This window comes from Apium graveolens, chromosome 7 (genome assembly GCF_009905375.1).
Source record: "Apium graveolens cultivar Ventura chromosome 7, ASM990537v1, whole genome shotgun sequence".
In the NCBI taxonomy this organism is placed as follows: Eukaryota; Viridiplantae; Streptophyta; class Magnoliopsida; order Apiales; family Apiaceae; genus Apium; species Apium graveolens.
In genome coordinates, this window is record NC_133653.1 from 22,399,235 (window position 1) to 22,426,167 (window position 26,933).

The window sequence follows — 26,933 nt, forward strand, 5'->3', positions numbered from 1 at the left end:
CAAACAATCAATTAGTAGATTTTTTCATGAGGTATTAAATGGGGTTTTGAGATTGCAAGGAGATTATTTCAAGAAACCTGAACCGATTCAAAGCAATTCAACCGATCATAAGTGGAAGTATTTTAAGGTATACTTGAGTATAGTAATTTTGTATTATTTTCATTTGATGTATGTTGATGATTAATTCATTATTATAATTGGCTTAATAGAATTGTTTGGGAGCCTTGGATGGGACACATATTAAGATGACTATCCCTGTAGAAGAGAGACCAAAATACAGAAATAGGAGAGGTGAAATTACAACAAATGTTCTTGCAGCTTGTTCACCAAATTTACTATTTCAGTATGTGTTGACTGGTTGGGAAGGTTCAGCTGCAGATGGTAGAGTTCTTAGGGATGCCATACATAGACATGGATTGATTGTCCCAAGTGGTAATTAAATACATTTTTGTTATCTGCTTGAATGCATAAAAGACAATTTTAAATGACATAATTTTTGTATTAGTGTGAAGGTACATACTATCTAGTAAATGCCGGATATACTAATGGGAAGGTTTTTTGGCACCCTATAGAAGGCTTAGATATCATTAGAATGATTGGGATGACGAGAGTGAGCCCACCTCCGCTCGTGAATATTTTAATATGAGGTACTCGACAGCTAGGAATGTTATTGAGAGGTGCTTTGGTATATTAAAAAAGAGGTGGTCAATTCTCAGAAGTCCATCATTCTATCCCGTAAAGACACAAAATCGGATTGTCTTGGCATGTTGCATTCTTCACAATTACATAAGAACTGAGTTGTCTTTTGATCAAGCTGAGATTGAGTTTGATGAGGAAGGATATGAGGATGAAAATGAGCCACAAAAATGAACATGAGTTTGTCGGAGAACACATTACAACTATTGGTGCTTCAAATGAGTGGACGACATTTAGAGAGAATCTTGCTAATTCAATGTTTAATCAGTGGGAATTAAATAGTTATGTTTATTTGTGAAAATATTGCCCTATTCTTATATAAATATTAAATATTGCATCAGAAGTTTTGATTATTATTAATGAAAAGGAAAATAATATTAACATTAATATGCATTATTAGAGCTATCATTCATGCATAATATATAATATGCATATATATATTATTTTAGATATTGCAGTGGTAGTATATAATATTTTTGCAAGTGTATAAAAAAGAGAAATCATGTCAAGTTCAACAAATGATGTAATGATGAAAATAGAAGGACATATGCCACAGGGCAATGGAATGGTGATTGGAGGATTGAGTCCACTGAGTGAAACACTATGGAGAGAAAAAATAGATACAGAGTTTATTGGAGATGTGTCTGCGAGATTGGCTTGGAAAGATCTAACTGTTATGGTCACTCTTAGTAATGGTGAGACTCAGAATGTCTTAGATAGTCTTATTGGTTATGCAGAGCCTGGAACTTTTACAGCTCTTATGGGACCTTCTGGTTCTGGGAAATCTAGTCTTCTTGATTCTCTGGCTAGTCACCGTGCGGCTAATGCTTTTCTTTCTGGGAATATCTATCTTAATGGTAGAATACAAATGCTCTCCTATGGCACTGCTGTGAGTATTTTTGTTAAACATTTCTTTATTTTCCTCTCTCTTTTTCGTAGTTGCTGTATTGTTATGTTTTCATCTATATACAATCAACAAGTCAGAGTCTTATGCGTCATTTAACTTTTTTTTAATTGGAATTGAATTTGTTTAGGTTATGATCTTGAGAAAATAGTTGTTTTTGATGTGGTATAGATTATAATTTGTTGTGAGAAAGTTATCAAGAAGTAGGCATATTCTTAGATGAGATAAACATCTACATAGAATTAAGTGTTAGTACTATTTAGCACTTGCTGACTTGCCTGATGATGAGTCAATGATGCAGAATTCTGATGAGTCTAGATGTCGGAAAGGTTCTAAAAAAAGAAAAGTCGATGTTGATCCAATGATCGAAGCAATGTATAATGCTTCGAAACTGATAGCTGCTGAGTTTGTGAGTTCTACTAAAGTAATAGCAGCCGAGTTTGCGAGTTCGACAAGATTGCTTATTGCTGCAGAAAGTCTGAAGTTGGAAAAAAAATAAAAACTAATTGAGGAGTTGTCAAAGATTTCTGATATTGATGTTGTAAAAAAATTTAAGGCTGCAAAGAAAATAGCCGATAGCGAGAATTTGATGGTGTTATTTTTCGGAGCATCAGATGAAGAGAAGAAGAAACTTGTCGATGTTATTCTCTCTGGTGAAATATAATGATAAGTATGGTTGGTTTTAGACAGACTTGGCTCCTTGCTTCTTCTGAAATTACACTTGGTAAACCTGGTCTGTTGATGTTGTTTTAATTTTAAAACATGCAATTGTATGTTTTCACAATATTGCTCTATTTGTAGAATTGGTATTTTTATTTTACTTTTAGTTTGTTTCACTTTTTCTATCTTTTTGCAAAAGTTAGTGTAAAAATTATGAGTTTTTATTATTGGTGCACATTTTTTATTTTACCTTTTAAAATATATTTATTTCATTTTTCAAAAACAAAATAAGTGATTGGTTGAATTTTGTTTTCTTTAAAAAATTGATATATTAATTATAACAAACCTATGTTGATATTAACTCGATTGATATTGTAATGATGAAATTACTATAATTAGTATAAAATCAAAATTATATATAAAAAAATTATAAAAATATTTCATTGTTTAAATCAATGCGATTGGAACGAAAATAATTAAAAAAAAATTAAAATATTTCATCCCATTCCGCCCGAAAAATTTTGAACAAATAGACATAAGAATGGAATGGTCATTCTATTCCATCACTATTACATACCTGCCCCATTCCATTCCTTATTGCATTCCATTCCTACCTCATTTCATTCCTCCCAAGTGAACACAACCTAAGGGTATCTGAACAGTATAATGAAGTCCAGATAAACTAAATGAACCTCTGCAATCTATATTACAGGGAATGATACCAAACATGGGGGGATGAGATGTGAAGCTTAATTTTAGAATAGTATGGTAATGCTAAACCCTTTTTTTCGGCCAAGTAAAATGGATGATATATGCTAAATTCCCTAATACGAATTGAAAATAACTTGTCCAATTGGTAGAATGTTTAGGGTACAGTTTAACCTTGCAGCGGGGGCATAAACGGATGCTTATGAATGTCAGGTTGTTTATTTTGATCTCCTTCCACAAGTCCTCGGCATGGTTTACTGCCATCGATAAGTATGCTATAAAAATCAAGTATAAATTATAATTTATATAATGAGACAAATGACTCAAAACATGATACATAATTATTTAAAAATCGTAATGAATTATGAATAGGATCTACAAGAGAGCTTTGAAAAAAAAGTTAAGCGACCTGGGTCGGAAATGATTCATGGGCAAAGACTCGGCTAGATGGTTATTAAGTGCATCCAGAGATCCCTGCATAGATGCAATATATTTGAAGAATGCTGCATTTATATGTTCAGATTACGTAAACTATAACTGTTTAGCTTAACTAACCCGGGTAATCATTAAATATTGATACTGGTCTGTAACACGAGATTGTATGCAGGAGCAGAAGCATATTTATTGAGCAGAGGCCTGGAGTCGGACTCTGTAGGATCGACAATCAATCAGTTTAGACAACGATCAAATAGTACATTGTTGTATCATAGAATATTATCTAGTCTAAAAATACAGTGCTGCCTTGTAGCGAATGAAGATTCAGCATTTACCTATCCATTTCAAAGCATACATTCCAAGAATGTTGAACTTAAACATATCAGACATTGTTATGAAAGAATGGTTGCTACTTTGAAGAAGACAGGACCAAAAACACTGTGACAAGATTCATTTAGAAGAGAAAACTAGCGCTATGGGCTTTAATTTCAAGCAGAGAATACTTATCAAGCATAGAAAACCTCAGTCAACTATTCTTACAGATAGGAAACACTGAAACAGATACTCAAAGTGGTATATATTTGTACCGAAAGACACCAAAGACTGAGTGCTACCATCATTGAATCGCACTAGACGACTGGGTTTTCCAGTAAAATCAAAGAACCATTTTGATGCATCTGCTCTTTCATCCAAGACCGAACCTGTCCACTCCCGCAATGTAACTCCATCAGATTTTTCGCTTGGTTTGCTTAGTGACACCTTCAGCTCATCCATTCCAGGTGCCCTAATCACTATGGGGACAGATAAACTACATTTAGACAATAACAATTTATATACTTTTCAAACTACAACTAAATTTTTAGGGTTAACATTCAGGATTTCTATTTAGATAATCAACTGATAACTCCCGGTGGCGGGGCTGCTCCTTCGACGTCGTGCCTGAATCCCTCACCGTTGTAGAGGTGTAGCTGTGGTGGGGTTCCTACAAAACAACACCGGAATGAGGGTTTGGGTCCCGCGGCGCCTCCGGTGTGAGAGTAAGAACTCCCTTTTGGGGAAGATGAAGATAGATATGAGTAAAGGTGGTTGTGTGTGTATATTAGTGTGAGAGAGTGATTAACCCCAAAGCCATACCTTCTTAGGGTATTTATAGCCCAAGGATAGGGTTTTGGGGTTGGTACCTTTAAATCATAGCCCTTGGTTCTGGGAGCGGAGGACACCTGGCTGAAGTGGATGCTTTACACGTGTTAGTGTGGGACTGGCTGAGGAATGTTCTGAGGATCCTCTGACACGTGCCCTGATTATTCCCATGATTTATGTGTGGCAGTTGTCCCCATCATGTGCTTAGGCCGGTGTCTCACGTGCTGGGATTTATCAAGGTTGGGCTTGCGGGACTGCGCCAATCAGGACTGGTAGTGTTCAGGATTAGTCCTTCCAGGAGCTGTGTGGAGTTGGGAGTCCCGGACTAATCCTTCCAGGAGCTGTATGGAGTTAGGAGTCTAGGACTAGTCCTTCCAAGAGCTATATAGAGTTAGGAGTCCGGGGCAAGGCCCTGCAGGAGCTATATGTACTATCATCAACTATAAAGTTAAAGGCAGCATTCAGAGAATCATGTTTTCTGCATAAGACCAAAGGTAAAATTATACGTAAATATAGGCACAGTTCATGGTCTAGCCATACAATCCAACTGAAAAGATCATGATAAGAGTTTATGGAGTACTCTGGTTAGGCTACAGCATACCAACATCCAACAGTAAAATAAGTCCATGTTTTGTTTCTCTTGCATGGTGCAAAATACTTCTTTACTTCCAGAAATAGTGAATTGCAGAAGTTACAAAACTTGTTATATAGTATAAACATCAAACATTGTAGTTTTCTACCCAGATATAGTTTCGGATCAACATTATAACATTATCCTTACCTAGATAAGAGCTCTTTGTGGACTTCCAACCAACGGAGAATTCCTCAGTTGGAAGCTCCACTTTCACTAAAGCAAGCCTAGGTTCTACTCTTTCAGTACATGCCCTAACCTTCGAATTGATAACCATCCAATCTCTGTCCCACATAAATCTTGGACAAGCAAAAATAGTTATGACTGGTTGCAAACGTTGGATATAGCATATGATTACTGGTCAGAAGACTATATCAATCAAACTAAGTAATCAAAACTCAAATTTTAGTTCGAAGGTGAACTGAACTAGATTGTTTTACTTATAAAAATTACAAAAATATACAATTTTTGTAATTCTCTATTGCTAACATCCAAAGAACAAGCAACAACGATCAATGAAAGATGCTTTATGATAGGGTATAAGCGACTCGACTAGGATCCAACTTGGATCTAAAGGATATCAGGCTCAACCAATGGACCAAGACCCCCCTCTCCCAGAACAACCAAGTGGAGAGACCAGGCCCGGGCCAACCCATGACCCGGGTCATCTGCCAACCCGATTCTAACCCGGGACCTGGATCACCTGCCTACCAGGATCCAGCCCCTGACCTAGATCATCTGCCTACCTGGATCCGGATCAGGGCCAAGATCACCATGAGGGGGGTCCCTGCAAGCACATGCACATTCCACAACCCACCAAGGAAGGGTACGTGGGAACGTGACGATGACAGCTATCAACAACCAATATACCAGACAAACATGACGCGTATCAGAAGGCCAATAGGACACCCTGAAGGTGGTCCTCCCCTGGACACGTGTAAGCAATCCACCCAAGTCAGGCGTCCTCTGCCCCCAAGATCCAACGGCCCTGAGTCAGAGGTAACAACCCCTAAACTCTATCTTTGGTCTATATATAACCCCAAGGATGAAGGGTTTAGGGGTTAGAAAAATATTCATACTTTTACACAATCACTCTCTCACACTCATATACACACGCAGCAACCTTTCTATCACATACATACATCTTCATCTTCTTCAAAACCCTATTCTTATTCTTACACCGGAGGCGCCGTGGGAGCCAAACCCCCCTTCCGGTGTTGTTTTGCAAATACCCAACCAGCAGCTACACCTCATTTATACCCAGAAGGCCCAGGAACGACGTCGGACGGAGCCGCCCCGCTCACCGGAGTTATCATTTGGCGCTAGAAGGAGGGGGCTCCATCCTTGGGTCTCGGTGCCCCTGAATTCACCTTCATCAGTAAACTCTTAAGAGAGTCCACATCTTAAGCCTGTAAGAACACAAACAACCATACCCTCTCTTGAATATGAATGTTGTTCATTTTATCCACGTTTGTGTGAGCTCATTACTTTAGGCCATTTTTGTGTGAGCCCGCTCTCGTTTGTTAATTTTGATCGTTTAGGGTTTGATAATCTTGATAGTCTTAAAGCCTGGGGTTTGATAGTTTTGATAGTTTTAAAACCCAGATCTGCTTTAGTTTGCATATTGTCTTTGTGTTCTAGAGCCTGTTGTTCTTGTTAAGTAGTATTTCTAGCAAAACCCAGAAAGTTTGTTTCGTATTATTCTGGAATTTTTTTTAATCTTCAAAAAAGCAAACTTAGATCCATATTTTTAGCCTCAAATCTTGGCCAGTTGTTTGTACAATTGTGGTAATGGCAAGAGCAGGAAAAGGTACGGTTGGTAGACCCCCGCCAGTACCCAGGTCCAGGATCAGGACCACTCTTAGGCTCATGAACCTGGGAGAGACCAAGAGACCCTCCAGGAGCAACCATTGACGCAACACACCCCGGTCTTGGAAATGATAGTAACACCCCGGGATGCCAGAAATGTCATAAAGCTCAATCAGTATAAGTACATCAATGTTCCAGTTGCAGAGGTGCATATGGCCAACTTAACAAGCCACGAACTGGCTGAAGCAATCAGGCTCTACAGAGATGAACAAGCCCGGGCTCAGATGGAATATGAGCAAGATGATGAGCAAGAAGAGTCCGAAGATTCTCAGCAATCTAGGAGATCTGTCTTCGACCGAATCGGAACTAAGGCAAAAAAGAATAAAAAAGAACATAGTAAGAAGGAGACAGAAGCAACCAGTAAGAAAAAGTTGGAAGAGATGAGGGAATAGATAAGGAGAGAAGAAGAGGCAAAGCTTGAGCTAAAGATTCAGAAAAGAATGCAGCTGGAAGAGGAGAGGCTCCTGGCTAAAACAAAAGGCAAAAGAACCCGGAGGGACCCTACCCCGAGGTCATTTCTGACGACGAAGAGGAGGGGTAAAAGGACCTGAAAGACATGATTTATGAGCTCCAGAGAAAAATGGAAAAAGATTCTGGATTGGAAATTGGGGAGACCCTCACACCCTTCAGTCACTCCCTAGAAGCCATCCCCCGACAGAAAAATCTCAAATATTACAACTTTGACTCTTTTGACGGATTGGGGGATCCGGAAGAGCACCTCAATTACTTCGAACAGATAGCCCAGATATATTACTACAACGACCTAACCAAGTCCAGATTCTTCGCCTCGACCCTCAAAGGGGGGCTCAAAGGTGGTTCAGCAGGATCCCATCATGAAACATTCACTCCTGGAAAGAGTTCAGGGGGGCCTTCCTTAGAAGATTCAGAGCCAATAAGACACATGAAATGCACATGTGTCACCTGGAAACAATCCTCCAATATGATAACGAAGCACTTTAAACTTATATGTGGAGATTCCAGGAAGCCATCAACAAAGTCTCGAATCTTGATGAGAAAGAGGCTCTAAGAATATTCTGGAGGAACCTGGATCCAGAACACAATGAGAGGTACATTGTAGAGTTGATAAACAAAGAGCTACAAAGTCTGGCCGCTGCCTACTCCATGGCAGCCAGGTTCATAAAGGAAACAGACGTTCTCCGGGCGATGAGAATGACTCGGAATGGAGGATCCAGGAATAAAACTTTTGATGATCGACCGAAAGGGGGTACCATTTGGAGAAGAAGTTCAAACAAAGCCACCAAACCCAGCAGACCAATGTTGTGCAAAACACTCCAATATTTCAAAGACTGGGTCCTAAGATGGAATCTAAAAGGGATCCCGGTCCACCAAGGCAAGCCATAGAGCCTAGGCAAGAGCCAGACTGGACACCACTAAACAGGACCCGGGAAGAAATACTGAAGGAGATCAAGGGAAATCCATTCTATTACCCTCCGAAGCCCATGCAGACTCCCCTAGAGAGCAGGCCTTACAACAGGAAGTGCGACTATCATGAAACCCATGGGCACAAAACTGAAAATTGTCTCTCCCTCAAATACTTCATTGAAGATCAAGTTAAGAAGGGAAACCTAAATCAGTACATCTCCTGGGAGATAAATCAGAAAGAAGAAAGGCAAAGGAAAGGAAAAAATGTAGTAAATGTGGTCCTAGGAGGGTCACACTCTCCCCCTAGGAGCCCAGACTCAGGATATGAAGTATTCTCCATCCAATCCTACCCGGAGATGCTGATCTCATTCAGCAGCAAAGATTATGAAGGGGTCAACCCGAACCACAACGAAGCTCTGGTAGTAACACTTGACATATTTGATAATGAAGTAAGGAGGATGCTGATAGACAATGGATCTACAGTAAACATACTTTTCAAGCATACCGTGGACCGGATGAAGCTTGGGAGAGTACGCTCCAATGAATGCTGAGAAGACCCTCTATATGGGTTCGGGAACAACTTGGTCCCGATCCAGGGAACCTTATACTTGCCAGTGATATTTGGATCAGCCTCGAACCAAGTCATCCATGTGATAAAATTCTACGTGATAAACACTCCCTCATCCTACAACGGCATAATCGGACGATCAGCCCTGACCAGGATCCAAGCAATCACCTCCATATCACACTTGAAAATAAAATTCCCAACACCAACCGGGGTAGGAGAAATCAAGGGAGATTATGAGATCGCGGAAAGATGTTATAGCCAAGCTCTGGTAATGGCGGAAACTCATCAAGATAACAAGAGAAAGGCCGTTGTCCTTCGGAAACAACAAAGTATTAAGAAATATCGCCCCCACTCAAGGGATGATGGAAGAAAAGAAGTCCAGATCATAGAATCCCTCCCAGATCAAAAAGCAACCAAACCAAGCTCAAAAGAGCAAAAAAGAAACCAAGTCACAACAGAGTTTGAATTGAGCCCAGGCCTTGACCAGGTCAATCCTACTGTGCAAGCAACCAACCCTGAAATGAGTGAAGTAGGGGAAAGTAACCAAAAAGAGATGACAGCCCAGAGTCAGATCTATATGAAGAAGAATGCAGATGCCCGGATCCAGCAATTGGTGTCAAATATGGATCACGCAAAGATTGAGGCCGCTGTAGAAACGGAAACAATTCTGACCAGTGCGAGTGACCCTTCAAAGAAAGTAAAGATATGATCCAGACTCGAGACTACCTTCAAAGAAGAACTGGTATCATTACTCCGGGGGTACTATGATATATTTGCCTGGAGCCCGAGAGACATGCCCGGGTTGGATGAATCCATAGCAATGCATAGCTTGGACGTCAACCCCGAAAGGAAGCCAGTTAAGCAAAAGAGAAGAAATTTTGCCCCAGAAAGGCAGAAAGCAATAGATGGAGAAATTGAGAAACTACTAAAAGCTGGGATCATATGTGAAGTCAAGTACCCGGAATGGTTGGCAAATGTTGTGATGGTAAAAAAGGCAAAATGGGAAATGGAAAATGTGTATTGACTACACGAAATTAAACAGTGCATGCCCCAAAGATCCTTACCCCTTGCCAAATATTGATCAATTGATTGACACAACATCCGGGCACGTTATGCTGAGTTTCATGGACGCCTACTCGGGGTACAACCAGATCAAGATGAATCCCAATGATATCCTAAAGACATCCTTCATTACCCACAGGACAGTCTATGCCTATGTAATGTTGCCTTTTGGATTAACTAACACGGGAACGACCTACCAAAGGGCAATGAATAAAATCTTCAAAGACCAGATTGGAAGGAACCTGGAATCCTATATTGACGACATGATTGCAAAGTCCACAAGCATCCCCGGTCACATAGGAGAGCTAAGAGAATGCTTTGACAACTTGAAAAAATACCCACTCAGGCTCAATCCAGAAAAGTACACATTCGGAGTAGGGGCAGGAAAATTTCTTGGATTCATGATAAGCAACCGGGAAATTGAAGCCAACCCAAAAAAGATAAAGGCAATCCAGGAGATGAAACCTCCCAGAACACAAAAAGATGTGCAGAAGCTAGCAGGGTCATTGACAGCACTCAGAAGATTTATCTCAAAGCTAGCTGAGAGATGCCTACCATTCTTTGACCTTTTAAAAGGAGCAACCAACAAGAGAGAAGTTAATTGGAGCCCGGAATGCCAAAGCGCATTTGAAGAAATTAAAAGGTACCTCTCTCAACCCCCTGTGTTAACCAAAGCCCAACCCGGGGAGCCCCTATCCCTTTACCTATCAGCAGGGGCCCTAGCAGTTGGAACAGCCCTGATCAGGGAAGAGAATGGAAAATAACAACCAGTTTATTATGTGAGCCAAGTGCTAAAAGATGCAGAGATCCGATACCCAAGACTGGAAAAGTTTGCTTTTGCCTTGGTCACAGCATCCAGGAAGCTCAGGCACTACTTCCAGGGAAGGGAGATACGGGTGGTAACTAACCAACCCTTAAGGAAGATAATACACAAGCCAGATATCTCAGGAAGATTGGTAAATTGGGCGGTTGAGCTAAGTCAATTCAATTTGAGTTTCATTCCAAGAACAACAATCAAAGCCCAGGCTCTAGCTGATTTCATCATAGAATGCAACTTCCCGGAAGAAGAGCCTATGCCCATAAGCATTGACCCTAAGAGAAATACTGATCAAAATATAGGAGCCTGGGCTCTCAAAGTTGATGGTTCCTCAACAAATGAAAGATCAGGAGTCGGACTCATCCTAAATAGCCCAGAAGGATTCACAATCCAAGCAGAAATCTCCTTAGGCTTTTCAGCAACAAACAACCAAGCGGAATATGAGGCCCTGATAGCAGGATTGAAGCTAGCAAAAATCCTCAGGATCCAGGATCTCAAAATCTACAGCGACTCGCAGATCGTGGTAAAGCAAACAAACGGCGAGTACATAGCCAAGGACCCAGTTCTAGCCAAGTACCAGGCTCTGGTCCAAAGCTACCTCGCCTTGATACCAAAAATACAAGTCATTCAAATCTGCAAAGAGGAGAATTTAGAGGCTGATACACTATCTAAACTTGTTCAAAACTCATCAGACTTAGATTGCTCCATCTACTTCGAAGAGTTATAGAGGCCAAACATAGAATCTGAAGAGGTCATGGAAAAAGACAACAGCCCGAATTGAATGACTCCATTTATCAACTACTTGGAGAAGGGAGAGCTCCCGGAAGATAAAGGGAAGGCTCAAAGGTTAAAAGCTAAGGCAACAAATTTTTTTATTGAAGATGGGATACTCTATCGCCGGACCTTCTCATCTCCAATCCTAAAGTGCATTGGCCCAGGGGAGGCACAATACTGTCTGATGGAAGTTCACGAAGGAATATGCGGGGATCATATGTCCGCAAAGGCCCTAGCTCACAAGATCATAAGACAAGGGTACTACTGGCCAACTATTCACCAGGACGCAATAGATTTTGTGAAAAAATGCAAAGAATGCCAAATCTTCAGCAATGCCACCCGGATGAGCCCAGTCCTACCCTCTTCAGTCTTATCACCAATCCCCTTTGTTGTATGGGGCATTGATATCATGGGACCCTTCCTCAGGGCCAAAGGATACCTCAGGTACTTGCTAGTATCCATCGATTACATGACCAAATGGGTAGAGGTAAAGGCCATGAGAACAATAAACCAGCAAGACTGCATCAAATTCATGGACAACATTTTGATGAGGTTCGGGATCCTGAGAGTACTGGTCTCAGATAATGGGCCACAGTTCGTTGGATCAGAATTCGAATCCTACCTTCAAGAGCGGGGTATCCGACACAGGAAATCATCTGTAGCCTACCCTCAAGGGAATGGCCAAGTAGAAGTAACCAACCGGATCCTACTCTGGGGGATCGAGAAGAGGCTCAGGGAAAATAAAACCAGATGGCCAGAAGAATTTCCTAATGTCCTATGGGCCTATAAAACCAGCCCCCGGACAAGCACAGGAGAAACACCCTTCAAACTGGCCTACGGAACAGAAGTGATGCTACCAATTGAAGTAGGATCCTGATCCCATCAAGCAATAAACTTTAAGGAAATAGAAAATGAGGAGGGGCTCAGAACAAATATTGAGGTAATTGATGAAGTCGGAGACCAGGCTGTTGCAAGGATGGAGAAGTACAAAGAAAAAACTAAAGAGCATTTCAGCAAGAACTCCCGGGTCAAAAACTTCCAAGTTGGAGACTTGGTTCTTCGAGACACGGAAGCTTCAGATCCCACCAACACTGGGAAGCTAATGCCAAGGTGGGAAGGCCCATATAAAGTCAAGGAAGTTCTAAGGCCAGGCACATACAAGCTCATAAATATGGATGAATCTGAGATCCCAAACACTTGGCATGGACTCAGGCTTAGAAAATTTTACCAGTAGAAAAAGCAACCAAAAGCAACCAAAAACTTGTAGCCTATGGCAAGCAACCAATTTATGATCCTATATTTTGTATGAACAAAATTTCAAATCAATGAAAAGAATTTTCCTTTCCCAGAAAGTTATTACTTCTTTAAAATTACTAGTAAGGAAAGCAAAAAACAATCCGGATATAGTCTCACATCCAGATTGGAAGCAAAAAATAAAAGCAACCACTATTCACTTTGAAAATTTCTAAGTAAATAGAGCAATCATCAATCCGGGTATGGTGTCATACCCGGATTAAAAACAACATTACAAGCAAAAAACAACTCGGACATGCATCCAGATCCGGGTTAAAAATAACCATTATGTACTTAGATTGATTCCTAAGTACATAAAGCAAAATAAGCAATCATCAATCCGGATTGGTAGAATACCCGGATTGAAAGAAATATTATAAGCAAAAACAACCCGGATAAGATTCCAAATCCGGGTTGCCACAACCATTATGTACTCAGATTGATTTCTAAGTACATAAAGCAAATAAGCACTCATCAATCCGGAATGATAGCATACCCGGATTGAAAACCAATATAAAAACCAAAACAAACCCATTTGATAATCTAAATCTGGGTCAAAAGTAACCATTATGTACCAGGATTATTTCCTAAGTACAAAAAGCAGAAGCAACTATCAATTCAGTTATGGTACCAAACCTGGATTGATATACCATAAGAAAAGCAATGTCAACCCTGACAAGGCTTCATACCCAGAACCACCCGGCTATAAAGCCAATCCGGGTTGGGGGACATACCCAAAGCAAGCAGAAAATATTTTCTACAATGAAAGGAAAATACAAGGAAAAGAAAGTCAAATTTAAAGCATAATCCGGATCAATGCCTGACCCGGAACAAATCTAAATATTACAGTCAAGTTCAGAAAATCAAAGTATGATAATTGGAAATCCTAGAAAAAGGGAAATTACAGGGGTCGGGCCCGAGAAGCTTAGCGAAGCTGGTCCGGATCTAGAGGAAATTAGGGATGGGCCCGTTATATGGTTCCGGTTCACCCTTGCCCTCTTCGACAACAGATTTCGCAGCAAGGAACTCCTGAATGAAACTCTCTCAGTTGGCCAGAGGGTCGGATTTTATGTGCCTCTCTGCAACAAGCCAAGATCTACGGACCTCAGGGACTCCTGCCTGAGCCACCTCGAAGTCATAAACGTCACTAGCCTTGAACTCAACGATTATGGCTTCCTTGTTCAAATCTTCCTTAGCAGCAAGCTCGGCCTTCAGCCTCTCCACCTCTTTAGTAAGACCCTCATCCGGGTCCTGCTCCTCCTTCAGGTTCTCGTTCAATCCTGATTCAACCGTCCGGAAGCTCTCCCGGGCCTCTTCCAACTCACCGTTTAAACCATCAGCCCGTAACTTCTCGATGTTAGTCTGGTTGTTGGCCTACCGGATCTCCGTAAAAGCAACATTTGAGCAGATGGATATGGCGCTCCCAAGCTGGAAAAAGACAAGGTAGAAACTGAGTATAGAAACAAAGTTAGGGGGCACAATCCGGGACTAAAAATATAGCAATTCAGTAATTACCTGCCCCCATTGCCCGTTTATCCTCTTCAAGGCAGTAGCCATGTTGTACCTCTCAACCTCCTTCCAATCATCCTCGGAGGGGATGCTGGACATAAACCCGGCAAGGTCGATCAGATACTTGGTGCCTACCTTCACAGCATTCCCGTCTGGACCTTTTCCCTCCGAGTCGCAGATGACCCGGTTGGAGACCACAGCTTTGCCCCGGGGAGGCTTGGTTGGGACGGACTTCCTTTTCTTCCTTGGAGGATCGTCACCACCCGAGATCTCCTGGACCTCAGGCTCAGACTCATGGCCCGGATCCGGGATGTTCTGGGGAACAGAAGATTCAGCTCCCCCCTCAATATCGGCAGACCCTGATCCGGGGCCCGGGGCCCCCTTACTTGTCTTAAAGGCCAATCCGAGGGTATTGAATGCCGCAGCATAAGCAAAAGAAGACATGATTCTGAGGAAGTTACGGTTGAAGTGAGGCAAACATGCAGAAGTAAAATAAAAGGAGGTCAAATCCTGGAACAAGGGATCCGGATTAAAGGCAAATATCTTATATAAACAGATTACGAGTAAAAAAGCAAACGGGACCTTGATCCGGATCATCAAGCGAAGCAAGAGACCCGGATCAAAAGCCAACATCCTATCTAAATGAGTCATAAGTAAAAAGCAAACAGAACCTTTATCCGGATCAGCAAACGGAGCAAGGGATCCGGATCAAGGGCCAGCATAGGTTGAAGAAAAACTTACAGCCAAGATTAAAAAGCAACTTATGGTTCATAAACGTGTCCCGAGTCGGCTGGAACTCAAGGGAGTTGCAGAAACACCTAATCTGGGACAAATCCCGGCCTTCAAGCACAGCCGGGCTGAACTTAGTCTGAACGCCCTCAATTGTAAAATAGGGGAGATAAGCCAAGTAATATCCCTTCAACAAAATAATCTCCCCGTTCCAGAATTTCAAAGAGGACTGGTGCATGATATGATTGGCTCTACCTGGGCCATAACCACACTCCGCGGCCCGGAACCTAATCTCGTAAAAAGGCTTCTGACTGGATTTAGAAAGATAGAAAATCTGGTGGAAGAGCTTCAGAGTAGGCAAGAACCCGGACTTGTTGCAGCAAGCGATAAACCAGGTCTTCGACTTTATCCCATTCGATGTGATCTGCATCGAGGATATCTTGTACACATGCTTGCAGAGGTGTTTGATGAACATATGGCACCGGGGGCTCCACCCGGATCTAAGATGTTCCATCCAGACCGGAACAAAGTCGTCTTACAGGCGGTGAAAGATCCTTTCATGAGGTTCCGGCCACCTCCACTCGATATCAGGGGTCAACTGGAAAGCAGCCCGGACCGCTTCATCCATCTCAGCCGGATCCGCCTCAGAGAACGAATCTTTCAGCTGGTAATAATCCCGGCTTATGGGAAACTCGGCAAACATCCTCTCGAGAGCTTCCTGGTTATACACCCCGGGGTGACCGTTAGGCTGTCAATCATACCTCACCCTGCTATAATATACTTCATTTTCAATCTCTGCGGGCTTCTCAATAAAATGGTATTTTACGTCTATCCAGTAACCTTCTGGAGTGAAGGGAACCGAATTCCCCGAAATCTTCTTATACCTAAACTTCGAAATTAGTTCAGTAGAAGGGGAGGCTTTCTTGCCCATCTCTACCCGGATATGTGTCTTCTCGGCCAAATCAGAATCACTCTCCTCACCACTAAAACCAGGGTAACAGTTTAAAGCTCTCCTGGAAAGCCTCTTGATCCGGACCATATACCTATTAAAATGAAGGTGCGTAAGTCTGGAATCCTACCATTTTTTAAGTTTCTGCTAAGCGGTCCGGATCAAGGACGTTATGTTAACTTTACCATAACCTAACGATCCGGACCGCTAATGCAACTCCAACACGGAAAAATATCAACGATCCGGATCATGTTAACTACAAGCCAAAAAACTTAACAGCAATAGACCTGGATCTTGATAACAAACACCCGGATCCGGATCCAAAGCAGCCATACACTTTGAAAACCACATACAATTCTAACCAAACAGGTGCCTCGGATCCGAGTCCTACACGCCCTACCCGGGTCCAAAATAAAACCCCAACCCACAAACAGTTACATCAAGAATCAAAAACTAAAAAATGAAATTTTTGACTATACATACATACTTAACCAAGAACAAGCCCAAAAACCTAGAAAAATCGAACCCAAAAACACGATTTCTTTTGCAAAAACATAGCCAAAAACAAGCAAAAATACACAGATTGATAACTCCGGTGAGCGGGACGGCTCCGTCCGATACCGTTCCTGGACCTTCTGGGTATAAATGAGGTGTAGCTGCGGGCTGCGTATCTGCAAAACAACACCGGAAGGGGGGTTTGGCTCCCACGGCGCCTCCGGTGTAAGAATAAGAATAGGGTTTTGGAGAAGATGAAGATGTATGTTTGTGATAGAAAGGTTGTTGCGTGTGTATATGAGTGTGAGAGGGTGATTGTGTAAAAGTGTGAATGTTTTTCTAACCCCTAAACCCTTCATCCTTGGGGGTATATATAGCCCAAATGTAGGGTTTAGGGGTTATTACCTCTGACTCAGGGCCGTTGGATCTTGGGGGCAGAGGACGCCTGGCTTGGGTGGATTGCTTACACGTGTCCAGGGGAAGACCACCTTCAGGGTGTCTTAACGGCCTTCTGACACGCTCCGTGTTTGTCTGGTATGTTGGTTGTTGATAGTTGTCATCGTCACGTGCCCATGTACCCTTCCTTGGCGGGTTGTGCAATGTGCATGTGCTTGCAGGGACCCCCCTCATAGTGATCTTGGACCTGATCCAGATCCAGGTAGGCAGATGATCCAGGTCATGGGCTGGATCCTGGTAGGCAGGTGATCCAGGTCCCGGGTTAGAACCTGGTTGGCAGATGACCCGGGTCATGCAAATGGCCCGGGCCTGGTCTCTCCACTTGGTTGTTCTGGGAGAGGGGGGTCTTGGTCCATCGGTTGAGCCTGATACCCTTTAGATCCAGGTTAGATCCTAGCTAGGTCGCTTATACCCTATCACAGATCTACACACAAACAGTCATACCAACCACAAAAAAGACTAAAACATTAATTTGTACTATGGATTCGAAGATAGAGACACAAAATTGAAGCATGCAAAATTGACAAAATTGGGAACAACTCGAAGATAAAGCACAAGGAATCGAAGAAGGAAAGAGTAAACTTACAAATTGCAAGCAAACAAGGAGAGACGGCGGCGCAGCGACGGAAATCCCTAACCACCGATGCAGCGCTTCGAGAAACCTTGAGAAAAAGAAAAAGAGAGAAAAACTGTTGGTTTTCTTTGATGTGAATAAAAAAATGTACAAGGAGCCGGCTTTTATAGGAGATGGGGGGGGAGAACCACCCTTGCTACGTGGCAATGCCTTACTGGGCCTAGCAGCAGTTACAAAATATATATATATATATATATATGTAAATATATATGTGTGTTTACACACATATAAATGCACATTTAAACCCCATAATCATTATGGGGCGGTTTTCCAGGAGGGTAACTGTCAAAAATTCAAAAACATTGGGGGAAAGATGAAAAACGGTACATATTCCGCAATCTACGAAGAACCTGAGCTCTACCACCCGGATCATGGACACCTACCCGGACACGAGGAAACCGGGTCTTGAAGAAATTAAAGGAGCGGAATTTTAACCACCTTAATCCGGATTGGTATCTACTATACCAGATCCGGATTGGGGGACAACCAGGGAACATAAATTTTTCCTAAAACGTCAAATTTCTTCTACCTTAATCTGGATTGCTATCTACGACACCAGATCCAGATTGGGGGGCAACCAGAGAGCAGAAATTTTTCCTAAAGCGACAAATTTCTTCTACCTTAATCCGGATTGCTATCTACGACACCCGATCCGGATTGGGGGGCAACCAGGGAGAATTTTTTTTTCTAAATCATCGACTCTTCTACCTTAATCCGGATTAGTATCTACTACACCAGATCCGGATTAGGGGACAACCATGACGCAAAAAATTTTCTCCTAAAGCAACAACTACGTGACAATACTCTACTCTCTCATCCAGAAAATCTACATAAGAAAGTGGGGGGCAAATGCGGCACTACAAGAAAAGTGAAATTTAGCTACCGATAATTTATCTACTAATATATATTGGTTGGTAAAAATTAGTTTTAACTACTAATACATAAATATTAAAGCTATGTGCAGGAAAAATTAAAATTTGTTTGAATCATGATTCATTAGCGAATTATAATTTCATAGATTGTAACAAGCGAGTTGACTTTCTATGATCCAAAATTGTCTGAATTTGTTATGACATTTGTTTGTTGAATAAAAAGTTATTTATAAATCAAAAATGATCACATCCGTCAAATTAAATATATGTACAATACTGAAAAGCAATTCTTTTATTTTATACAAACAGGGAAGTTTTTTAGCAGCATTTTTTTCTTTAAAGGTGACGTGGCAAGTTATTCCTTACCAAACTATGTCCTCTCCCTTGACTTTTATCCTTCTCCTGTGTAAGCGCCTCAACTTCGATCAGCGAAAATTTTGAAAATGTATATTTATTTTATTAGGAGTACCAATTTAAGTTACAAGAGGACAAATCGATCCAACCCTATTTGAATTATTAATTATTACAGTGAGAACTATACCCGATAATTTTTCAGAAACCACCAACACGACAAGAAAATTTAGTATTTGTATTTTTATTTTGAGTATACGACATGAAAAATATACGAACACGAAATATAAGACCAAGATGTAATTTTGTATTTATCTTTTGGGTACACGACACAACACAAGTTACACAAAATAAATATATTTATAATTATTAATATTTATTATATATATGTATAGTTATAATAAATAATTTATATATATGTAAATTATTACCCAAAAAAAAAATTTATCAGTGATTGAAAGAAATAGTTTTATTACTATTTATAGGTTAATTTATAAAAGATAATTATGTTTTAATTAAAAGGTAAATTTTATCTCACAACGGTAATATACACATTATTTTTAGTTTGGTATATGGATCAGATCCAACTAATTATATTCATATTTATTTTATATCAATTTGTTCAATCTCCGATCAATTGTAAAAAAAATTGTATCAATGGTAAAAAAATGTTGTTAACCAGCATAAAAGTACATATTATTTTATTTTAGATGGTTTAATTATTTTCTTATTTTAATTTTATTTTTTCATCAATCAATTGTATAATTTTTTAGTGTGGATGAATAACATATATTGATTGATTTTAGTCAGAAATATCAGTTACAATAATATAGAATTAAATATGAATTAGAATTTAAAATTGGTTCAAGACGTTAACATTGATATCAATAATAATGATATAAAATTTGATATGAAATATAATATAAATTGATAGAGCAAGTTGATTTCGTTATCAATTAGAATTAGAATTGACCGATTAACCAATTAGAATTAAAATAATTAACTAAATGTCTAAGGATAATTAAATAATTTTAGCAAGTGCCGACCGACCGACTATTAAACTTTTAATGTTTCGTCTATTATAATATAATATAGATAATAAATCTATAATATACAAGAATATAAGAACCGCAATGAGATATAATTTGGTATTAATATTTTTGGTTGTTTTGGTTATCCTCATTTATGACTGTTAGATTCAAATATTAAAAGAATATACGATACTGAAACTCCCATGTTCGAATCTCGCCAACATCAAATATTTACATTATTATTTATACACTAACCAAGATTTAAATTCGAACTCTGCCAAAAATAAATATTTATATTATTATTTATACACTATATAAGATACAAGTTCGATTTCTACCAACAACAAATATATATATTATTATTTATAAATATAATAATAATATAGTGATCAAAAAGAAATTTATTATAATTTAAAATAATATAAAATATTAATAAAGACTTGTGAATGACACGAGTTATAAAGTTAGTACTCCCTCCGTCCCTAAAAACGTTTTCTCTTTGTGATGGACACGTTTGCCAATGCACACTTTTGATTGTTAATATCTTTAATACCGTATTAGTATTAAATATAAAAATTTTATTATATTAAAATACTCATAAATACGAATCCAACAAAATCACTCATGACTATATTTGATATTATAGATTAGACGTATATTAGTAGTCAATCGCTTATCATGAATAGTAGCGAAAGTCAAAATGGGAAAAATAATATGGGACAGAGGGAGTATAATATAATAGTTCAACATAAACTTGTTTTAATAAGAATTGCGGACGGAAACTCTTGAGTCTTGATACATAAATATCGCAATTCCCAAGGTAATTAGAACGGAGGCAAAAACTTTTTGGGGAGAATTTCTTTTTTGGAGATCACATATTTTTATAGAAAACTGCTACAATCACGTTATCTGACGACTCCTACTCCTACTCCTACTTGTCATTATCAATTTGTTCAAGTAAATAACATGTCACTATTCTATTCTTTCCTAAAAATTTTCTGTTCATCTTCATACACAAAATAGTACTCCGTCCTATGGCTTGCTCAACATAATTGGAGGAGGTAATTTACTTATTTTCCTGTTTTGTCAAATGTTTAATTGATCTTTTACATGTATTAAATGCTTTAGTGTATTATATATGAAAATGCCTACCAAGTGTTTGGTTCAAGTACTCATCCAAAAATTATGTTCAATCTGTTTAACCCATGCAGATAGAACACATTAACAACAGTATCTGGATAGGTAAGTAATCTCAACAATCATAAATACATGATATGCATAATCTTTTTATGTCTAGTTATATGGGCATTGGTCTCTATTTTATTTTTATGATTGAAGTTAACGTTATATACCTCAATTTTATTGTTGTTATTAAACATACGTAACTTATAAATGTTGGTACTTTTATCTTTAAAGATGTTAACTTGATTTACATGTTTGTTTTGTAGTTAAGGAGGAATGATGCCATTTTGTCTTCTAAATCACTTGTTGGTAGCTTGTTATCTTTCTCCATGAATGCTATGCTATGCTATTGGCCTGTATAATAATTTGATATGGAGAATAGATGTACGCAAATTCCCAGAAAGATGAAGGTTGGAAGACTTATGCAGACAGTGAAGAACAATATTTTCCTTCGGCGAACTCAACAAACTCTCACCTGTATTAAATAGATTGATATTTTTTTATAGAATTTTATGATCAATTTATAATTTATACTACTGTACAGATTTGTAAGAGCCTTGTGTAAGTAAACCAGGACCAGCTTTGGTTCCTTTGTATGACATTTTAATTATAGTAATAATTATATATTTTACATTTAATTTATTCAATCAATAAACTATGCAGTGCGTGACTGTACGTCCAAAAAACTATCGATACAATGCCATCCATTTACGAGTATACCCACTACAATTGCCACGTGGGCCCATGTAAAGTTGCTAAGTGGACCAATCACAGTATATCAAGTGTACCAATTATTGATTTCCATGTGGATAGTTGATGAGGTGCCATGTGGACCTCTTATGAGGCTACACATGGACCAATTGTAAGGTGCCACATGGATTGCTAACTAGGTGCCATGTGGATTGCTTATTTGATGTCACGTAGGATAGCAAGCCACGTGGAATATCGACACGTCATTCGATGACTCAGTTTTAATTAATTGATAAATGGGGCCCACATGATCCTTTACTTACCAATATACCATTTGATAGATTAATACTCTTTCTCCACCAATTTTTACCTACCAATCGCTACCAATTTTGTATTTATGGGTAAATTGTCTTTATCTACCAATAAAGTACTTTTAGCTACCATTAAAATTGGTAGATAACTGTCAAATTTCTTGTAGTCGATCCAACCTGGATCTAAAAGGTATCAGGCTCAACCGATAGATCAAGACTCCCCCTCCCAGAACAACCAAGTGGAGAGACCAGGCCCGGGTCATCTGGCAACCCGGTTCTGATCAGGGACCTAGATCACCTGCCTACTAGGATCCAGCCCATAACCTGGATCATCTGCCTATCTGGATCCTGATCAGGGCCAAGATCACCATGAGAGGGTTTCTGCAAGCACATGCACATTCCACAACCTGCCAAGGAAGGGTACGTGAGCACGTGACGATGACAGCTATCAACAACCAACATACTAGACAAACACGTATGACGCGTGTCAGAAGGCCGTTAGGACACCCTGAAGGTGGTCCTCCCCTGGACACGTGTAAGCAATCCACCCAAGCCAGGAGTCCTCTGCCCCCAAGATCCAACGACCCTGAGTCAGAGGTAACAACTCTTAAACCCTATCTTTGGGCTATATATATACCCAAGGATGAAGAATTTAGGGGTTAGAAAAACATTCACACTTTTACACAATCACTCTCTTACACTCATATACACACGCAGCAACCTTTCTATCACATACATACATCTTCATCTTCTCCAAAACCCTATTCTTATTTTTACACTGGAGGCGTCGTGAGAGCCAAACCCCTCTTCCGGTGTTGTTTTGCAGATACCCAACCAGCAGTTACACCTCATTTATACCCAGAAGGTTCAGGAACGACGTCGGACGGAGTCGCCCCGCTCACCGGAATTATCAGTTTATAATAAGTAGAACTACAAAAATTTGTGATACATAAGTAGCCTGTTTTCCGACTTGTGTTGTAAAGCAGGAGTGGCCCCTCTTCAAACAAAAAAACACGTGTTACTCTTCTTCATGGATAATAAACGTGGACAGGTATACTGCAACGATGGAAAGAACCCTTTACATATAAATATATAATGGGAGCAGAAAAAGATTGGACTGTGAAAAGGATGATACCAGTACTGGTGACAATGGGTGCTTGAGAAATAGAAATCCCACGGCATGATTTGATGGGGTATATAAAGATTGATTCTATTCTTGCTGCTGCTGCTATTTTTGTATCTGTAGCACAAAATTAATCTCCAGTTGATGTACAAGATTTAGAGAGGAAGAGAGTAGAGAGCTATGTTTTGTTTTAGCTAATAATATGATGTTTTAAAGTTGGAAAATTTATCAACTCATCCGTGTCATTGTTGTCCAAGTTTAGTAAGTTTAGAGCAACTAGGGCAGTAGGTATCTCGGCATATTGTTTTTGAAAATATGATAAGTTTTATCTCCGTCTTTTACAAGATTTAACTTTGGCTAAAAAATCATATCAGGATAAAATATGATATCGGATACCAGCATTTATATAGCCATTCAGATTATATCTCATATTTTTTCTCTAAAGTGATCCTACCCGAATATGATCCGCGGTCCCTATTTGGTTTAAAATCAGACATGAATTATAATTTTAACTCATTACATTTCTAATTAAATATCAATTTTATAATTTCTTAATACCTTATGTACATGTAATTTATTATAAAATATGATTAATCTATCCTTAAAATGAAAAAATTATAATCGTATACAGGTAATACATCACATATTTAAGTTTTCAATTTGTTATTATTTGATATATTTATAACATTATATCTATTTTAGAATAAATAATTATTATATAATATAAATTAAAAATATTTTGTATTATTAATGGATCATATTTGACTCAGATCCGAAGGATCACAAACTATCCGGTTAAACTCATATCCGGTTTGAATCCAGACATTTATAAATACCCGGGATCGTCTTGTATCCGAATAAAATGATACCGAACCCAAATTTGGAAACTATGAAAATAAAATGATCCGAAACTTGAGTAAAGGGGTACCCGGTATTATTTACACCCCTAAGAGTAACTCTAATAGGATCCTTGTGTGTTTCTTAAAAATAATATAAGTTAATAATATCCTCGCTATTTAAGATATTATAAGGTAGTATAACTCCAACAACAATCTTTATTTTAGTTCCTTACTATTATTATAATAATAAATTTAAAACATATTCATATTTTTTAAAGAATAGAGAGAAAAATGAGTGCGAAAATGAGTGTGAAAAAAAAGGTAAATGAATATTTAATTAATAAAAGTAAGATATGGAATGATTAAATATCCCTTATTTTTAAGTAAATAAAGGAGGATCTTAATTTTTTAGGAAATTATTAGGATATTGTTGGAGTTGTTCTAATTTTAATTAAATCCTTATAATTTTATATAATGATCCTTAGCTGTTGGAGTTATTTTAAGCATTGCACAAGAAAATAGATCATAGATGACTCATGCTGCAATGCATTGTCTATCTTCATTATTCATTGCATATGAATCATGACTAGTGATGTGCAAAAAGATTCGTGCTATATTGCAAACCTCAACTCACAATCTATATAATGAGTAAACTGAGATAGTCTTCTTTATAAATGGGTCAAATCTTTTAAATAATGAGAGAAATTTAATTAATCTGTAAAATGTAAATTACTGAAATATAAAATTAGTAATAATCAGAGATAAATAATGCAGAACACTGAAATTTTTTCATTTGATTCGACCCCGGCTTATATTCAAATCCCCATGCCAACTTACATATAATTGTATTATATCAAATTCAATAAAAAAGTTACATTTTTTTTTAATTTCAAGCACATAATTACGAAAAAACCCTTTTTCTCTATCACACTACTACTGCCGGCTAACCGGCTAACCGAATAGCTACCTTTCGCTAATCTTTTAATAATCAAAATCTTACTACAATCCAACACAAGTTGATAAATACACGCAATGTATGATAACAAAAATTTACAACTCTTGTTTGACCGGATATTTAAGATATAGAAACAAAAGATGTTTTCGGAAAGAATAGTTGTGTAAGCATTAGTCTTGAATCTGAAAATAAAAGTTATATTTATAAGCACAAGTCTAACGAATTTGATTTTCAAAACAAAGATAAGATAAGATTTGTTAAATTGTTTGTTTGAAATCGTTTGAATAATTCTTTCTAAAATAATTCATTACAGTTAAACCTCGATTAAGTAATATCCGATAAAGTAATAAACTCGCTTAAGTAATAATTTTCATCGGTCCCAACTTGGGCCAATGTTGTAAAGTAATATTCTCGCTAAAAGCATAAGATAATAAAAAATTCGAAAGTCATTAAGGGCCCAAGTAATATGTAAAGTAATAATTCCATAATTATATATATATATATATATACTGTATAATGTATATGATTACAAAATTTAATTCTTATTAAAATATGAATCTATTGTAGCTTGTTTCTTCTTTCCACCAAAGCCAAAATTAATCTCGTCCTTGACTTTATGTAAAGCAAAAATAACTCCTGGTATGTTTTGCTCGTGTTGTAACAAGTAATTGTTCAAAGTGGTGAGTGCTTGAAATGCTTCCTTTGATGACACGCTTGGGATGACATTGCTATCGTCGGGTTCAGGATCAGTCCCTTCATCAGTGCTCATTACCGACTCAATGATTTCTTCATCCGTAGGTGATTCCATAACCGCATCATTCTCGTTTGGATAGTTTAAGAGATGCTCGACATCCATCACATTCCTATATCGTAAATTAGAGATAACTTCATTTAATCTTTCGACACCTTCATTTATTTCTCCAAGTTCTTGTTCATCATTTTCTTCTGAACGAATCTTGCAATGCCGAAAACAATTTGCAATTGTGGTTGTTTTCACATCAATATTCCAAGCCATGTTAGCAAAACTAATAGCATTCAAGATATTAACTTTTTGGATATAAGTAATCATAATAAAAGTAATTTTAGATCAAATACATTGCATGTGATTAATTCTAGTTTTTATACGTACATTATATATTATACTGTACCACGTAAACATAAAAATTCGGTAAAGTAATAAAATATTACTTTATCGATAAAGTAATAAAATATTATTATATCGATAAAGTAATAAATTCGGTAAAGTAATATTTTTTCCCGGTCCCAAGGGTATTACTTTAAAGAGGTTTAACTATAGTTAGTTGTAAAAGATAAACCTTAAAAGAGAAGATTTGAATAATTTAAGATAAGTTTATTGAGATATAGTTTGTTTAGGAAAAAACTTGTTTACCCGTCAAATAAAATTAAGATAATATTTTTTCGAATATAATTTTTTGGGTACTTCAGTTTAATTTATGAGTTTATCGGTGTAATTAGCAAAAATAATTTAAAATTTCAATCACCAAAATAAAAATCGGAATTAAACAATTTTTTTATCGAAAATTAATAAAATAGTTTTAATGAATTCTATATTAGAATCAAATTTATTCAAAATAATTGTGCAATAAAATCAAAGTCGAGATCAATTTATTTTTTAAAGTAGTAAATGTTAATTTTTTTTATAAAATTTGTATACTGTTAAAATTCTACACCTGGAAATTAAATCAAATCTTATATTTGTGAAACAAAAATTTAAAATATTTATGAGATTAGGGTAGTATCTTTTTTGATAGAAAACTAATTCTTTTCGGTAGTTTATATAATATAAGATGGTTTTTCCGAGAACAATAAATAAAGGGAATTTAAAAAAAATATCCAAGTCTATCCG

The 26,933-nt window shown here is 38.1% G+C and overlaps 1 protein-coding gene, 1 long non-coding RNA gene and 1 pseudogene across 2 annotated transcripts; 2 read left to right on the top strand and 1 right to left on the bottom strand.

The window, feature by feature from the left end:
• The first annotated feature begins 1,242 nt into the window (after positions 1-1,242).
• LOC141670982 (ABC transporter G family member 11-like) lies at positions 1,243-2,256 on the top strand. Its single transcript, XM_074477047.1, has 2 exons — positions 1,243-1,585; positions 1,902-2,256. Exons 1-2 carry the CDS (start codon positions 1,244-1,246, stop codon positions 2,097-2,099), a joined length of 540 nt encoding a protein of 179 aa, XP_074333148.1. The 5' UTR covers position 1,243; the 3' UTR covers positions 2,100-2,256.
• Positions 2,257-2,904: 648 nt separating this feature from the next.
• On the bottom strand, positions 2,905-26,081 carry LOC141673393 (uncharacterized; annotated as a pseudogene).
• Positions 20,751-21,786, top strand: LOC141672506 (uncharacterized). The gene is made up of 2 exons (XR_012555571.1): positions 20,751-21,027; positions 21,415-21,786. It is a non-coding gene; the product is annotated as an uncharacterized LOC141672506 (long non-coding RNA).
• Positions 26,082-26,933: the final 852 nt, after the last annotated feature.

Excerpts from the sequence above, each read along its gene's own strand:
- LOC141670982 (XM_074477047.1), top strand. The coding sequence starts at position 1,244 with ATGCCACAGGGCAATGGAATGGTGATTGGAGGATTGAGTCCACTGAGT. Across the intron at positions 1,586-1,901 it reads TGCTCTCCTATGGCACTGCT|AATTCTGATGAGTCTAGATG; the intron begins GTGAGTATTTTT and ends TCAATGATGCAG.